General features: G+C 35.9%; 1 protein-coding gene across 1 annotated transcript; it reads right to left on the bottom strand.

Moving 5' to 3' along the window:
- Positions 1-26: 26 nt before the first annotated feature.
- Positions 27-16,760, bottom strand: LOC110381098 (uncharacterized). The gene is made up of 7 exons (XM_021341304.3): positions 16,453-16,760; positions 5,916-6,178; positions 4,853-5,402; positions 3,677-3,866; positions 2,777-2,990; positions 1,943-2,070; positions 27-1,234 (listed from the first exon to the last, which is right to left on the bottom strand). Exons 2-7 carry the CDS (start codon positions 6,172-6,174, stop codon positions 1,154-1,156), a joined length of 1,422 nt encoding a protein of 473 aa, XP_021196979.2. The 5' UTR covers positions 6,175-6,178; positions 16,453-16,760; the 3' UTR covers positions 27-1,153.
- Positions 16,761-18,067: the final 1,307 nt, after the last annotated feature.

Below are 18,067 nucleotides of genomic sequence, written 5' to 3'. Positions count from 1 at the left end.
TCCATTTAATAAATAAATAATACGAGTTTTCAGTCTAATGTTTTATTTTTATATCTTACATGTGGAATGTATTTACATTTATACTGAAAATCTTCGGAAGACATGAATAATCTTAAAGTAAAAAAAACAATATTTAGAAACATATATTTAAAAATACATTTATTAAACGATAATTCATTTCTTTTATGAAGTTAACGATACAAAATAATAATTCGAGATTTTTAATAATATTATAAAGCTATTCACAATCTTCTGTTAACCTTTTGTATTGGTTAAACAGAGGATGATAAATGCAATAAAAGTTTTTAGCACCAAAATGTCCAGCAAAAAACTAAAATTATTTTACTTAATTTAAATTTTTAATAGTAACTATCAATATTAGCTTTAGTTAATATAAGTACATTGTTAAAATATTCCATTTTAAATGATTTTAATTAAAATATTGGATACTGGATTTTTTTAGTAATATATTATTTTAAAATTTCATCGTAAAATGGAATACTTATTTGATTTCGCTTCACCGATAGATATTCTAATAAACCACACCATATTCTGTGCATTTTAAATCTAAATTGAAATAAATTATAATCATATTATATTCTGAAAACAAAATTAAAATCATTTCATAAAAATCTTAAATTATAGTGAAAAATTAAAATAGTGTATATTATAAAAGCAGTGTATCACGATATTTATTATTATTCATAAAATAATTAGGTTACGTATATTCTACAATAATAATAAAGGAAAATGTGTGAATGTTTTAGAGTGCGATAAAGAAATATGCAACATAAAAATGTGGATTTAATGAATGATAAGTTTCTGAGATGCATGAGTGAGTGCAATTAAAATTTATGACAAAAAAGTGGTGCTTATCTCTAAAATAAAATGAAGGTGAATTAATATCCTAAAATACGATGGAGATGAATAAATTATATTGAGCATATATTAATTTTTCTCGCGACTGTACTGTTCAAGATTAAATTGTAGTAAAAATACTTTAAGTACATTAATTTCTTTTAAGTCTCGCATATAGCAGAAAAGTAGCATTTTAATTACCAAATTAATGCTCTTCTTCTTTTTCAAATATTATGCTAATTATAAATGATTGTACAGGAGATAATTGATTAGAAATTAAAAGATTTTCTAAGGCTTATAATTCACTGTGGTATACTTCTGTGGTTACTTTCAATTCGTGTTCGTGGAAGGCTGAACAATCTGCTGGGTACGCCGCCTGGAAAAATAACATTGATTTTAGTAATAATAAACAGTAGGTACCAGTAGTCGTGGTGGCCTAGTGGGCAAAGAACCAACCTCTCGAGTATGAGGGCGCGGGTTCGATCCCAAGTCAGGCAAGTACCAATGCAACTTTTCTAAGTTTGTATGTACTTTCTAAGTATATCTTAGTCACCAATGACTGTGTTTCGGATGGCACGTTAAACTGTAGGTCCCGGCTGTCATTGAACATCCTTGGCAGTCGTTACGGGTAGTCAGAAGCCAGTAAGTCTGACACCAGTCTAACCAAGGGGTATCGGGTTGCCCGGGTAACTGGGTTGAGGAGGTCAGATAGGCAGTCGCTTCTTGTAAAGCACTGATACTCAGCTGAATCCGGTTAGACTGGAAGCCGACCCCAACATAGTTTGGGAAAAGGCTCGGAGGATGAAACAGTAGGTACCAATTTACTTACTATTTACTTAAATACATATGTATCTTAAACGACATATTTTATAATCAAAGAAACTATCTTTTGGTTTTCAGATTATAAAAAAGAAATATCTACAAATGGTTTATTTATATTTTCTTTGTGTCATGGTGATGATCACACACTGCACTAGCTTTGCTTGCTTAGCTCCTAAGATTAGCGCGTCTAACCAGCAAGCAAGAAGGCCCTTATAAATATTTGTTCAGAGAGTAATTTCTATTCTATAAATTATTAACTTACTTCGCAATTGACATCATTCTGAATAGCGTTGTACAAGTCGAAGAACCCTTTGCCGTTCTGGAAGCTGAGGGCAGCCGATGCTGCTAAACTACTCAGCTTCGTCAGACCAGCCTTGAAGCCTGGGAGACCTGGAATCCAAGAATTTTTCCCTGTTAGGTACTTGGTGACACTGTAAACTTCGTAACACTTTGTCCTACCTCATCGCATGTCCACTGTGCCCTGAGACTTGCTCGCGGCAAGACCTAATGAGCGCACCCGGCCGTGCTCTCGCTGTGGCATATTGGGCTGACAAAAGTGTAGTCTCACTATAAGACATCATGTCATCGATACGTAAGAAGAAGAAGAATGGGAAAGCTTGATAAGATGAACTGACTTCTTAAACTGAAAAGGCATAAGCCACGTTTGAACTGTGAACTACTTTTTTATTGCATTTTAATTTTTATTTAGGCTAATAAAATAGAAATGCTTACATAGCACGGAAATCAACGAATGCATACCTACTTGTGCAAATTGTTATTACGATATTTTACGATTATGTGATGCGAATAAAGTAGTCATGCAATTTCGTGTATTATATAAATAACTGGAAGTGCGTTTTTTTATTTATATAAGTGCCTATATGATGTCTAATAATTTTGTTTGAAACCTTAGTTTAGTAGTTTCAGTTTTTACCTGGATCATAGCATACCAAAAAATTACCTTGGATGTCGAAGGACTCTAAAATAGTACCTAAGTGTACTCTATTGACTGTGGGACAATGACCCTATAAATAAATATGAGGAGCCTGAATGCTACTACGATTTCTTAAAGGTATTAAAAACTTCACCAACTTACCCTTCTTATCTTGATCATGATGTCTATTGACAAGGCACATGAGATGTTCCTGGCAGTGAGGAGCCTTCACAGAGTGCTGGTAAGCGCGGTAGACCCTCAGCACAGGCTCAATGACCTCCAAGTTCAGAGTGTCAGTCAGGCGGTCAGCAAGCGCGTGGTAGTCACCTCGCGAAGACATCGTTTTCGTTGTGGTTTCTGCCATTTTTAGGGTTTGCTGGAAAGAGTATTAAAGGTATGAATAATGCTATTAATTAATTGGAGACCTTCTAGCTTCTAAATTGCTTATGATAAAACAATAGAAAATTAATTGTGTCTCGCGTATATCTGCATCCGCTCCGCCATACGAGTTAGAGCCGCCGTACACGGACTGCTTCAAGCAATTGAGACCGACTGCTTAAAGCCGCGACCGCGCAGTGAACTATAGTCATTCATTCGCTGCCGTACACACGACTGCTCGAGCAGTCGCGACCGCTTCAAGCCGTCAACTGCATGATGAAATTCCATCGTGCCGTCGACCGCTCGCGAGCGGTTGCGAGGCATACACCGACTGCTCGAGCCGTTGACTGCGCTAGAGCAGTCGACAGCTCTCCGACTTCCCTCTCCCCCCCGCCCTTTGCGGCCTCGCGGCGTCTGTTTTCTCATTTGACTGCTCGAGCAGTTGGGTCGTAGCTCGAGCAGTCAACAACCGACAGCTCAAGCAGTCGACGCCGACCGCTCGAGCGGTCCGTGTATTTCACTCAGCCGCTAACTGCTCGAGCAGTCCGTGTACGGCGGCCCTTAAGTAAAGGGATTATTGACCTGCATCGTCATCCAGGTGTCTTTTCTTCCTATACACAATCACTATTCTATCTACACAAATATTTCTCTAAATACTTTTGTTTTGTATAAATCACCACATACCTTAACATACTCAACAGCCGGCACAACATATTCAGCAACATCTGTGTCCATATCCAGGTAATGTTTCAGGACGTAGTTCAGGAGTGTGGTGAGAGACTTCTCAGGCTTCTTCACGTCAAAGTGGGTGGTCTTCGGCAGACCCTGGGAGTCCAGGAAGCTGTTCGTGATATACTGGGCGGAGATGAGGTATCTGGAAGGAGATTGCATGTTATTTTGAGGGGTTTTCAGACGTAGGAATTGTTCTGGGGACATTTTGGACTCCATTTTACAATGAGTTCTTTATTTTTAGATGCGTGTAATCATCATCATCCTCCGAGCCTTTTTCCCAATCATGTTGGGGTCGGCTTCCAGTCTAACGGGATTCAGCTGAGTACCAGTGCTTTACAAGAAGCGACTGCCTATCTGACCTCCTCAACCCAGTTACCCGGGCAACCCGGCTTGTAATATTGGAGTTAAAATATTGCTTTTCAGCTACATTATTAACTAAAAATAGTTCTATTGTTTTTGCCATCCCATGCAGCATGCATGAAGGGGTATCTCCTAATTTGAATGATTACGTTTAGAACTATAATTTTGCAAATGGGCAACAGAAAACTAGTCCTTTGAAAATTTTCGATTACGCTGTCCACAAAACAATTAATTAGTGCTTTGTACAGAAAATAGCAATTTAGGTTTGTCCATTGTATAGTAGTAATAGACCGAATTACTTATAGCGACAGAGGGTCAGCCTAGTTTACTACTAAATTGAATTATCGTCCCAAAAGTTAGAGAAAGGGTAAAATGGACCTTTTGCGTAAACCTGACAACATAATCTGCATTTAAAATTGGGATAACTTTTCTACGGACTGCTTAGATTAATATTCAATTCTATTTGGTAGTTTCAAACAGAAAATATAGGCGGATTACCGATGTCAGCAAAACTATGATCAAGTTATTAAAGATATTTCTTATTCCATTATTATCCGTGAAAACCTATAATTGGCTTTCTGTTTCTTTATAAGTTAGTCTTATATATGTACGTCTACAACATTGTTTTGTATAGCCGTTGGTTTTCCAATAAGTAAATAAATAAATTTCGGATCCCCAACTGAATTTCCTCCTAAACATGTCTGCAAAAGTTTTGAACTACACAATAGGTCCTTTAAACACAGTTTAAGGTATAATAAGTTTGTTTACCTGGAATAAACCTCCGGCTTAGCAATGTGGACTACCATATCAGTCAAATACTTCGCCGCTGCCTTAATCCAGTGCCTTCTAAACGAATGGTTCTCAAAGTTCTTGAACATCTGTTGGAAACTGATCTTGCCATCGGGTCCAGTGAAGGCTTTGAGACCCCTCTTCAATCCTGACTTCTCCCAAATAGTTTTACCGAGCTCAGAGTTAATAAAGATGTCCCAGTATAAGTGGGCTTTCTCCAAAAATGGGGGGAGGAATGAAGCATGGTCCTTGTGGTCATCTGCCCGTTTCTGTGCTTCGTTATCCGATAATGAACTTAATGCGTTCATGATTAAGGGCATGACTCCTCCGGCGTTTTTGTTTCCTAGGAGTCCTGAGGCCAGGCTCATCATGCTCTCAAGGTTGAGTTCTCCTTCAGTACTTGCTCGCTTTTGTCGAGCTGGTTTCGGAGATTCTGTGGTGCCCATTTGTTGGGCAAACATGGAGATCATAGAACCTACGATTGCGGGATCTATTTTGCCATCCTGACCTCCTAGTAGACTGCCAAGACCTGTAAATGGAATCGGGATATTTGTTTTAGGAAGTTGTAGTTTAGTTTAAAACCTGAAAGGGATTTGGGTCGACTGAATTTAAACTTATATTTCATTTGTACAAGTTTTCAGTGAACGGAAACAAAGTACGTAAAATTAAAGATTATTTTGTTGTTATCAAAGAAAAATAACCGGCTTTTTATCCATTGTTTGCTCACTTGAAATTGAAATTTGTTACGTCTGATAAGCAAATTATAATATTAAACTTTAAGTAATTCTCCTTATTTTCTTTGTAAATGTACCTTAGGTACCTATTATATTTTTTTATACAGAATTTACCTAGGTAGGTACCTATTTAGTTGCTTATTCGAGACGCGCTCTGATACATAAAGGGCTTAAGAAGGAACATGGTGGGTTTTAGCCAGTAAGAGTCTGACACTCCCTCACGCTGCTTACCCACATTGGGAGGGTTCATTTGATGATTTCCCATAAAAAAGCGTACCTAATAAATTAATATATTCTTAAAATCTTACCTGACAGCATATCCCCGGCATTGCCATTGCCAGTTTGCCCAAACATGGCACCCAAATTCTTGGCATTATCTCCCTGCATCAGATTGCCAACTAAATTGCCAATAGCTGCCAAACCGTTGATGTTATTGCCACCACCATCACCCATGTTTTGTAAGAAGGATGACGCGAGGTCCAAGAAGGGATTATCATCATCCGTTCGTATGGATGGGATGGTGATTAATTGGCAGGTGATGAGCAAGAGAATGCTTAGTCGCGCCATTTTTCTGGAATGAGATGATTCATTTAATTAGATAAAGAATTTTAGGGTTGGTTAGATTTGTGGTGGTCTTGTTCAACAGAAGTATGATTAACTTGCTCCTGAAATGAATATGAATATGTATTCATTGGCTCCCGAAATCAGTTTCACCGGCTTCCCGTGGGAATTGGCTGAGATAAAAGTATCAGCTTTTTATAGTAATCGAAAGATTTTTTCAAATTGGATCAGTAGGTAGTCAAACTTAGGTAGTATGAGAGCCTCTAGATGGGTTTTGAGTAGTTTAATGGTTTTATTATTTTTGTTAATGTATAATAGCAGTAGTCTTACAAATTTTGATATCTTTTTATTTTTACGATGTCTGTAATTTTCACTGTGAAAATCATTGTTGGTGGTATTAAGACATAGAATGAGCCTCTTAACTAAATAAGTTACGTAACAGCCCTAAAATTTTCCAAGTCTCATAATTAACTCTAATTAGCACTAATTGTTCCAAAGGAAATTTTCTAACGCCTGAATAAAGCTATAGGTAATTCGCCTTTTCGGTGTCTCAGAAATATTAGATTCTATTACTTCACATATTGTTTTTTTTGTTGTAAATTACAAGAATATATAATAATAGTTTGAATATCAACAGTTCCAAGGTCTGTCCATTTTCAATGTTTTGATATATTTGATAAGTACAGCTGTGCCAACGTTTAATTTTAATTTTGTCTTCAGTGGTACCTACTTAACTAAAATATGTATCTAACACTAGCTGTTTACTCGATAAAAATACGTGTTATATTATTGTTACAGTATAACCAAGGAGTATTGGGTTGCCCGGGTAACTGGGTTGAGGAGGTCAGATAGGCAGTCGCTCCTTGTAAAGCACTGGTACTCAGCTGCATTCGGTTAGACTGGAAGCCGACCCCAACACAGTTGGGAAAAGGCTCGGGAGATGATGATATTGTTATAGTACTAGTAAAGAAATAGACACAGTTACCGCCTGCATCATAATGCCTATTAAAATTAGGGTCAATTCAGCTGGTTTAAACTAGCAATATTCAAGTACGGAGTAATCTAGGGAAACATTAGCAAACCGCCTACAACCATATTTAAATTCCATTTTAAAAACAATATATCCTGTCACTCATATACATATTTATGTAGTGTAGAAGCTGCGACCCGCAGTTTCGCAGTCACCAAATCCTTTGCACACACGGGTACATAGTAGCCGTATAGTCTCCCTGACATCGACATCTGAAGTTTGAAAGAATAGGAAAATCCTTCTGCATTGTCTTATGCATTGTATAATTTTATCAGCTTACTATTGTTATGTAATAGAATGTTTGTAGAAAGATTACTTTTTAAAAGAGTGTCTATGGAGTTTCTTGCCGGCTCTTCTCCATGAGACCAACTATTTGGAACCGTGCAACTAGTGTGACGTTTTATAGGAGCATGCAGAGGCCTATTTGAAAAAAAAATGATTTTGATGAGGGATCATAATAGTTTTTCTCGATAAATGAACTATGAGATAGGCAGAATTCTTTTTGTAGTTGCTTCCTCAAATTAGTACTTTCAAGTAAACAAACAAACTCTACCGCTTCATAGAAATAATAGAAGTAGGCATAGACAGAAAATTGTGCATTGTCAAAACTTTATAGTACGAAATAAAGATTTCTATACAATCCACACTAAAATGTCCTTCGTTTCAAAATTTCGGAGCACTTCACGCCATAAATTCCCGTAGTTCGCGAATTCGTTCACTGCTTACTGTTATGGTGACCATAACTTTTGAATTACGACGGACCGCCATAAACGCGACTACTCTTAGCAATAACCGTAAAATTTCCAAGTAAATATACATAGGTATACTTTGTTTGTATATAGGAAATATGGTGCAATTTCAGGTATTATTTGGTAAAGTTAGTTTTTTGGACAGTTAATTCAGGAAATCGAATGCCTACCAAATTATATTACGTATAACAAATATAGCCTGTGTTTAATGGGAAGAGCATAGCTTTCCAACAGTGAAAGAATATTCCAAATTGGTTCTCTTGCTTCGGAGTTTAGCGTACAAAAAAATACAAAAAACTTTCCTGTTTATTTTATCAGTAGGTATAGATTGAGAATAAAAATATCTCAATAGGTCATGAACTCATCATGATCAAAAAATACATTTAACTTTTGTATTTTGTAGTATGTATCTGTCCATATGGTAGGATTTTAGGCTATGATATTCAGTCATCAAAATTATTAACTAAAGGTTTTTTCTTTAGCCACGACATAAAGTTTTACAAGAGCTATGGGTACATGGTTTTGCATGTCAATCTACAATAAAACATAGTCAAATACACAATGCCTGTGTATAATTACGTATGTATGTGGTTACATATCTATATAACACGCAGGATGCATCAGATAAATAACAATTGCAATAAACATGTCAGATGACGATATCTGCGATCTTATTGTCACATGATTGCACTTAATTTTTATAATGCCTATTTAAAAGGAAAAATATTGCATTATACACAGTACGAAAAAAGGTTATCTGTTGAGTTTGATATCATTAATGACTCCTCACACGGTAGGTGAAGTCGAAAGGAATGAGACTCGTTCTGACTAATTACGATATTACATAATAATAGGTACCCACTCATGAATATTTTCTGGAGCCCTTCATGTACCAGGGCCACGGTAACTCTTTCGAACACTATAGTAGCTTAGCTCCAGTAAGCTTACGCCCTAAACACTCGAATTAGACTAATTTGCCCATACTGTCTGCAGAAACGTAGGTGCCTCAAACCATGTAGGAAAAGCTAGTCGGAATAAAATCTCAATGTACCTACATGCAATGCAGTCAGACATATTGTATTCCTATGTCTGTCTGTCACGCTTTCACGCTGAAACCTCTGAACCACTTCAGATTAATTTTGGAGATAAAGAATCACCTGGGAAATGACATAGATTGTATTTCAGGATACACAAATTATGTACCTAGTTTTCTTAAGATGCGAGAAAGCCGTGAGAAACAACTTTCATAATATAAAGAAGTATCTAGATTTCATTTTGCACATATTTTTATGCTAATGATCTTTTTTCGCCACAGACTTAGAAACTTCTAGACACGACTGTGGCATCCAAAAAACTGTCCTGCATGTTTCATTATAATTATGATTTATTCATAATTATAATGAAACGAAAAGATAGTGAAAATGTTCTCGCTTCAACAGATCTGTGTTTCTCTGGCGTGTCTGCGTATGTTTAAGAGTGAAATCTGTATCTATTGTCGCTTCTAGAAATTGTAAGTTCTACAATTTCTTTGGTTAGATGCCTCACAATGATTATGGTAATTTAAATATGTATTTTAGATTTATTAATTTAGTTTTTCAAGGTTACTAATTTGAATTATTATTATACACTTGTTTAAATATTACTTTTAAGGTAAGATTCCACCGGTGTGCGGCACTGTGACTCATACAAATGTATCTTGTGGTCTATTCGCTTTAGCAATAAATAACAAATTGCGTGCGAACATTTCTTAAATGTCTCTATTTTTTTGTTTTCATGTCCGAATTTATGCTAGCAGTAAAACCGCTGAAGCGTATCATTTTTTGTTCTCAAACAAATACGGTGGAATCTCACCATAAGAGTTTTATAAATACATAATTTTTGCACGAGCCTTATACCTATGCAGAAAAGTTAATGTGTTTTGAAAAAGTAAAAACAAATATATGTACCAACCCGCATTGAGCAAGCGTGATGATTAACGCTCAATCCTTCTCTATGTGAAAGGAGGCCCTGTACCCAGCAGTGGGACGATAAAAAGGCTGATGATGATAAGAGTTAAACACACTAATTGCTTCATCATCATTATCTCAGCCATAGGACGTCCACTGCTGACCATAGGCCTCCCCCTTTGATCTCCACAGATACCTGTTGGAGGCGACCTGCATCCAGCGACCTTTAGAAGGTCGTCTGTCTACCTTGTTGGTGGACGTCCTACGCTCCGCTAATCGCTCAGTTCTCTTTTAACCACAATTTAACTCTTCGAAATCAGAAAATGTGACCGTAAGGTTTTCACCAAACGTTTACACGCGGCAGGCAAGCGGATCCGAAAGGAAAGCTATCTATCATGATGATTGTCTTGGTATTGTTATAAACACAATAGAATATTATAAAGACTTTACAATTATGTACTGGTTTTAGTTATGGTAGCAATTTGTATCGGATAATTTTAAATAGTTAAGTGCGAGTCCAATTCGCATTCGAGGTGACCCGACCATTCTTACGAGTATCTTCTTTTTCGGTTTTCGTTAAATAATCACAAAGTCAAAGTTGCTGATACTGATATCAAAATCCATTAGTTTACTTCACTACATAGTATAAAATAAAGCTTTTTCCGTCCCTATGTCCCTTTGTACGCTTAAATCTTTAAAACAACGCAACCGATTTTCATGCGGTTTTTTTATTTATTTAAAGAGGAAGGTTTATATGTTTAATAACATACATTTAATAGTGGGGAAATACTGTTATCCCGTGCGAAGTCGGGGCGGGTCGCTAGTATATTATAAAACTGAAGAGTTGGTTTGCTTGCTTGAATGCGTTAATTATAGGAAATACTGGATTGATTTGAAGACTTTCAATTTTATGTAGCTCATTTATCGAGGAATACTGGAGACTGGGACGGTAGCTGTTTCGTTGATTACATTCTGGATAATTTCGAATAGATGAAAAGATTCAACTCAAATGCCCCTAGCTACTATCTAATGAATGAACGCTAAAAACTCTTCTACTACGGGTCAGCTGGAAGAGATTTCTATAGAAATAAGCAGCACCTTTGTACATTTTTTTTATTTTATTACGTTTTCTGTCATTTAGGTTCCTTTACTGTGTTCATGATCGGTTACATTAATAATCACAAGAGTTCATAGAACACACGAAACATAAGACAATCAAGTAAGATGACTGGGAGATCCCAGATATTATAATACGATATTTCATAGTACCTTTGATGATTAAAACGGTACTAACGGTACTTCGGAACTGGTAATAGTTCTGTGGTTAAGTACGTAATGGAAGTCGGCCCAAAATTATAGTAGTGCTCATTGTAAATTGTGGTTAAATGTATTGCAGGAATTTTATTATAAAACTATGTAGCTTCCAGGAGAAATAAACGAAAAAGATGCACACAAAAAGAGCTTCCAACAGTAGTTTCATCTGCTTCCTGAGAGAACTACTTCTCGCAATCGGATAGAAAATAAACTTCTTTCTTAGCCTTAGACTATCCGTACCTATAACAATCGGTTCAGTACTTCTGGAGTGAAACCCCGACAGACGGACAGATAGAGTTATTTTCGCATTCATCATAATATTGCTACCTGCGTGTTATTTCATTTTTAATTGATCTGTGATATTAGCAAAGACGAACAATGAATGTATAACACATTTAAACAGAAGATCAGTGACGCATACTATAGAGATTCTATTCAAGACATTTTTGAGAATTGCCGTAAAAAAGGAGAAAGTTTTGCATTGTTTCTTGGAAAATACGGCGGAACTGATTAGAACGAAAGACATTATTAAGTATGATTCACTATAAGCTGATCCTAGAAACAGAATAGACTTTTTGCATACAATGAGTTCTTTATCTAAGGGTGCATTGAGAATAGATAAACCCGACGATGGGATGTCTGAGAAAGGACATTATTGGCGAAACCACGGGGAACATCTAATGTTAGTGTAGATTATTTTCTTCTGCTATATTCAACCGAAATTAAAGACACAAATTTTAATAGATTATGGAAAATGAACATTCTATATTGGGGTCGGCTTCCAGTCTAACCGAATGCAGCTGAGTAGGTACCGCTGTTTTATTTAGGTACATTGAGCGACTGCCTGTTTGACCTCCTCAACCCAGTTACCCGGGCAACCCATTACCCCTTAGTTGGACTGGTTACTAGAACCTACCAAAACCTGGAAGTACGGAACCCTCAAACCCTATTTCAGCTCTTACAATTACCAGTTGTGATATTCATGATTATCCTATCGAACTATTTTACAAGTATGCGTCTTGTTCATAGTAAACTGATGACGCATACAACGGTATGTGCTGTCTCCACATTTCTGCACGATTGCCCAGGTTTTTGCTTTGCTAGCTTCATTTGTTTCTTTGTCGAGACATTGCTTATCGATTTTAAAGATCTTTTTGTAAAAATTGTAATGAATGACATTCTTGGAGCATACATTATTATCTTTTTCGGTTATATTTGGGGAAAAAATGTACTTAAGTATCATCAGCCCTTGTATTGTTCCATTGCAGGACACATTTCTCTTCTTATACGGAGAAGGAATGAGCGCTAATCACCACGCTTTCTTGCGGCGGGTTGGTTTTCAGACCTATCAAAGTCTTGGTGTCCTCAAAATGTTTTTCTTCATTTATACTCAGTCATTGGTCTGTCCAGTCATTGTCCTAGATGATAAGTTAATTACTTTTCATTTGAAGGTTATATAAATATCCTGTAGTCAGAGATTATGCTACATACTTTATGCCTATGGCCTAAATTGTACTTTGCATATGAAACCTTACCAAAAATTACATCACAAACTGACACACCATCACGGCATAACTACAAACATACAAAGTAAGCTATAGAGCAGTAAGATAGCGGTACTTGTGACGTCACAACCTGTTGCGAGTCACTGACCACTTGTAGGTACTTGTGTAAACGGCAGTTTCGTGGCAAGCAGTGTAATACGTCATAATATGAAAATTTGATAAATCGTTATAGAAATACTTTTTTTAATATTAAAAAAAATTGTACTGAAAGGCTCTAAAACTTTCTTCTACTGTTGAAATTGCCCGAGTATTTAAAATTTCTTTCACTTTTGGGAAGCTACAGTATCCCCGGAAAGCTTAATTTTATGGCATAGGCTATAGGTAATTAATGTGAGTGTAGGAAGAAACTATAAGAAGCAGATGTCTTTTAAAAGAGTATAAAATTTGTAATAAATTCCCATCGCGTCGAAATTAATTATTTTCAACAATTTAAGTTACAATAACGATTTATTAAGTTATTTAATTGGTGTCCGAAGTCCGAAGAAACTGCAGTATTTAACATTATTGCTTCTTTTGCTAGAGTACATTTTACCGTTGTCAGACAAAAATATCACAACAGTAGATTTTAATCATAAAAGATTAACAAAAATTTGGGGCATATCTATAACAATTTATCAATAAATCTGGGCTATTCTTATCAGTATCAGACTGATTTAATGATAGTGTATATAAAAATAAGCAATAGTCGTTTTATATGTTAATCAACTCAAAAATATTCTTTGATGTAATATTATAATTTCTACCTATTGGGTAAAAACCAGTACTTATGAGAGATAATTTTCATTTCTTATATCTACCATAGGTACCTATACATATTACCATAGGTACCTGTTATGTTTATATGTATAAATATGTTTGTATTATAAAATAAAATCGATCTTAATCCCTACTAACATTATAAATGCGATAGTAACTCTGTCTGTCTGTTTGTTAGGTACGCTTTCACGTCTAAACCACCAAACTGGGGCCCGATTCTCCTAATTTTACTTAAGCAACATACGATTCATGTTCGACTCGATTCGACTGAGATCCAATCCCGACTCGATTACGATTGAAGCGTATGTGGCATTCCGCAATTTTTTCTTTGAAATAAACGTTTTTATCCTTTTCTGTCTGAATGATTTACGATTGCAAAATGATTGTACAGCAAACTACCGTATAGACCAAAATCACCAAAATAGCAGACCAATCGCACACCAATCAAATGTGAATCGAATACGATTGGTCTTTTATTAGTAGCAGAATGCCCGATTTGGTTAAAACTGCTATTGCGATCATATTGCGATTCGATTTCTATTCGATTTTGACATTATTAACTTAGGAGAATCGGGCCCCGATTTAAATGTTTGGTACGATAGAGTTGACCTTAAGAAAGAACATAGTTTTTATAACGGACTTTGGAGGAGTTCCCTTGGAAACGCGATATAACCGAATTCTACGCGGACGAAGCCGTGGACGGAAGCTAGTAGGTACTTTATATAGTGAGACCAAAAAATTTTGATCGTATCAGCGATTACCAAAAATAACATTTTAATTACTTGTTATACGTACCTATGTTCTGACATACAATTTACTGCTTATAAAGTATAATAATAAAAGTAGGTAAATATGTCAAAATAATATTGTACGTTTGCAAAATGTTAACAATTTATTTATTTGCCTGCGATTTCTGTGATTTCTTCCTTCCCTCTCGAGTATGAGGGCGCGGGTTCGATTCCAGGTCAGGCAAGTACCAATGCAACTTTTCTAAGTTTGTATGTACTTTCTAAGTATATCTTAGACGCCAATGACTGTGTTTCGGATGGCACGTTAAACTGTAGGTCCCGGCTGTCATTGAACATCCTTGGCAGTCGTTACAGGTAGTCAGAAGCCAGTAAGGCTGACAGCAGTCTAACCAAGGGGTATTGGGTTGCCCGGGTAACAGGGTTGAGGGGGTCAGATAGGGCAGTCGCTCCTTGTAAAGCCGACCCCAACGTAGTTTGGGAAAAAGGCTCGGAGGATGATGATTTAATTTTGGAATCGCGCTAATTTCATAATTTGTGGATGTTTAGAGTGCTCTAGTACCTATTACGCTTAAACGGCCGAAAGGTTATTGATGATACTTGACAGTAATATGGTTAATAATCAGAATAGCTTACGATACCTTTTGTCGTATGGGGAGTAATACCCATAGGACGCTTGAGAACAGAAGCTTGTATGTACCTACGGCTATAACTTATTACAGTTAAAAAAATAAAACTTAATACTTTGATACCTCTGCTAACTAATTATTTTAGCAAAATTCTCGTAATTTTAGGGGTATATTAGACAAATGTAAATGCAATAAACATGGAATGTTTAATATTTGTAGGCACACAGTTTACCTAACTCTAATTAATCCAGGGTTCATATCTGCATTATTAAGCCAGTATCAATATAGGCTTGCATTTCCTGCCCAAACGGGCTATGCATTAAATATAGGGTAAACAATATTGAAACAGTAGGTACCTCAACTGCCTACTTTTCCCAACTGTGCGAGGGTTGGCTTTTAGTATACCCAGATGAAGTTGGGTACCGGTATTACCATGGAACGACTGCTTTTGCAAAACGATAAGTACCTTTAGTAGACTGTTTGTCAGACTTTCTGGCGTCTCATTGTCCGTAACGACTGTCAAAGATGTTCAAATGACAGTCGGGAGCCACCAATTTTACATGCCATCCGAAACGGTGAACTTTACATGACAGTATGGTCACCCATCTACGGACCGACTGAAGCGTTGCTTAACCTTACTATACATCGTATTTCAGGTTTGTTTAAATAACTATACTTCCTAAGTTCAAAAACTAATTTGAATATAACCACTAGCCATAAATAATAAAGCAAGAAGCAATAACATTTGCATTCAAGTTTTTGCGAGCACATAAACTATTTTGTGGTCTGCGGTATTAAAAGTACCGATAGTTGACCCATTTTATGAAAGTAACATAATTTTGCATAATATAACTTAGCACGACGAATAATCATCACACGCCTAGCCTTTTTCCAAATATGTTGGGGTCGGCTTCTAGTCTATTTAGATGCTCTGAGTACCAGTGTTTTACAAGGAGCGACTGCCTATCTGATCTCCTCAACCCAGTTACCCGGGTAACCCAATACCGCTTGGTAAGACTGGTGTCGAACTTACTAGCTTCTGACGAACCGTAACGACTGGCAAAGATGTCCAAACGATAAAAAGTAAAGTATGAATGATCATTAATTTTAACAAAACTGAGCGTAAGTAACTGTAGGTATTTTCTTTTTCTTTAAACTTATTATGTAAAAAGTGTGACGTGTATAAAATCGATTAAAGAAATTAATAACTAATTACCTACTAGTAGAATTATAAGCATATATGTTCATTTATACCTAGGTAACGTTATGTGATAACGTTGAATTTAGTAAAAAGGTTTTTATTTAATTAATTTTATTTTCATAAATAACTGTTGCTTTAGGACGCTAGCATTTAATGATTATGTATTATTATTTAGACACAATTTTCATTCTCATAAAAAATAAGGATAAAGGACCAAAAGTTTTTATTGATTTTTATAATATATTTGAATAATTATCTAACTTATTAAGTTCTTAAATAAATACCGTACCGGCGAAATTGGAACACGGTAGCTGTTCTGTTTAAATAAATATTTTGTTGTCAACCTACCTTGTTTGTAATATCCCAGTATTATCAAACAGCCAACTCACACAATCACAGTTAAAAAAAAGTTATTTTATTTTTTTATTTAACTTTATCGTAAATCACGATTTTTCACTGGCATGCGACAATCCATGACTCAATTCACCGTTGACTGAAAACACGTATACATTATCTAATAAAATTCCAATGTTGCCACACGCGAAAAATAGCAAAAAATATTTATTACGCTATAACACTTGACATTTAAATTCGAAAAAAGAACGTGGAACTCTAAATTCAAATGCCGCGTTGTGCGCACGAGCATCGACTTCGACAATCTTTTTTGGTCCAAGTTGAGACCATATCTTTATCCTTATCTTTTGTATATGTCTTTCTCGTTCTCTCCGAGTGCAATCGTCCTTGACTCTGAACTCAGCTACCATAAGAAAGATGTACCGTTTCTATTTGTTTTCTCTTTCCCACGTATAGTAAGTTGTACTTGTGTAAAAGAGATGGGGATATAATTACCAGTTAGGCGTGAAACCTGGCTGTCAATGACCGGGAAGGATCAAAATAAGAAAACATCGTAGGACTGTTATATTTTTACAGTTATTTCACAGTCCTTTGACCTTCTTGATGACGTTATTTATTTATTTTTTTAACAGTTTATCTACACAGTTAATGAGATTTTTTTAACTGTTTAGGTATGTACTATTTATGAGACAAGAAACAAAATAGAGCAATCAAGTACGAAGGTAGTGCTTATTTCTTATTCTTTAAGAAATCTTTTCCAGTACCCCCTTATGGAAGAGTTATATCTAATAAAAAAGATATATTATTTTACGTGTCACTATAGAAAAAACATAGCGCACTGTAGGTACATATTTTTAAGATCTACATTTTTATATACCAAGTAGCTGACCCCGCGAACTTCGTATCGTTTAAACCTTCCCTGGACCTCTACAAACATTTTAAAACCAAAATAGGTAAGCCAAATCGGTCCAGCCATTCCGGAGTTTTAGTGAGACTAACGAACAGCAATTCATTTTTAAGACTAGATGATTCCGCGAACTTCGTATCGTTTAAACCTTCCCTGGACCTCTACAAACATTTTAAAACTAAAATAAGCCAAATCGGTACCGGGATTAAATGTATATTACTCGGGAAGAGTGAAGTTTTCTTACAGTGAAAGATTTTTTAAAATCGGTCTAATAGTTTTTCAGTTTATCCATTACAAACAAACGAAACTATTATTTCCTCTTTTTAGGGTTCCGTAGCCAAAATGGCAAAAACGGAACCCTTATAGTTTCGTCATGTCCGTCTGTCCGTCTGTCCGTCTGTCCGTCTGTCACAGCCGATTTACTCGGAAACTATAAGTACTACAGTGATGAAATTTGATGGGAATATGTGTTGTATGAACCGCTACAAAAATATGACACTAAATAGTAAAAAAAAGAATTGGGGGTGGGGCCCCCCATACATGTAACTGAGGGATGAAATTTTTTTTTTCGATGTACATACCCGTGTGGGGTATCAATGGAAAGGTCTTTTAAAATGATATAAAGTTTTCTAAAAAACATTTTTCTTAAAGTGAACGGTTTTTGAGATATCAGCTCTCAAAGTCGTAAAAAGTATGTCCCCC

This window comes from Helicoverpa armigera, chromosome 21, assembly GCF_030705265.1.
Source record: "Helicoverpa armigera isolate CAAS_96S chromosome 21, ASM3070526v1, whole genome shotgun sequence".
In the NCBI taxonomy this organism is placed as follows: domain Eukaryota; kingdom Metazoa; phylum Arthropoda; class Insecta; order Lepidoptera; family Noctuidae; genus Helicoverpa; species Helicoverpa armigera.
The sequence above is the reverse complement of the archived record's forward strand: the minus strand, read 5'-3'. Positions and strand labels throughout refer to the sequence as shown.

Coding starts and splice junctions, on each gene's coding strand:
- LOC110381098 (XM_021341304.3), bottom strand. CDS start 6,174: ATGGCGCGACTAAGCATTCTCTTGCTCATCACCTGCCAATTAATCACC. Junction 5,403..5,915: donor TGCCGGGGATATGCTGTCAG/GTAAGATTTTAA, acceptor TTCCATTTACAG/GTCTTGGCAGTCTACTAGGA. Junction 1,235..1,942: donor AGAATGATGTCAATTGCGAA/GTAAGTTAATAA, acceptor TTATTTTTCCAG/GCGGCGTACCCAGCAGATTG.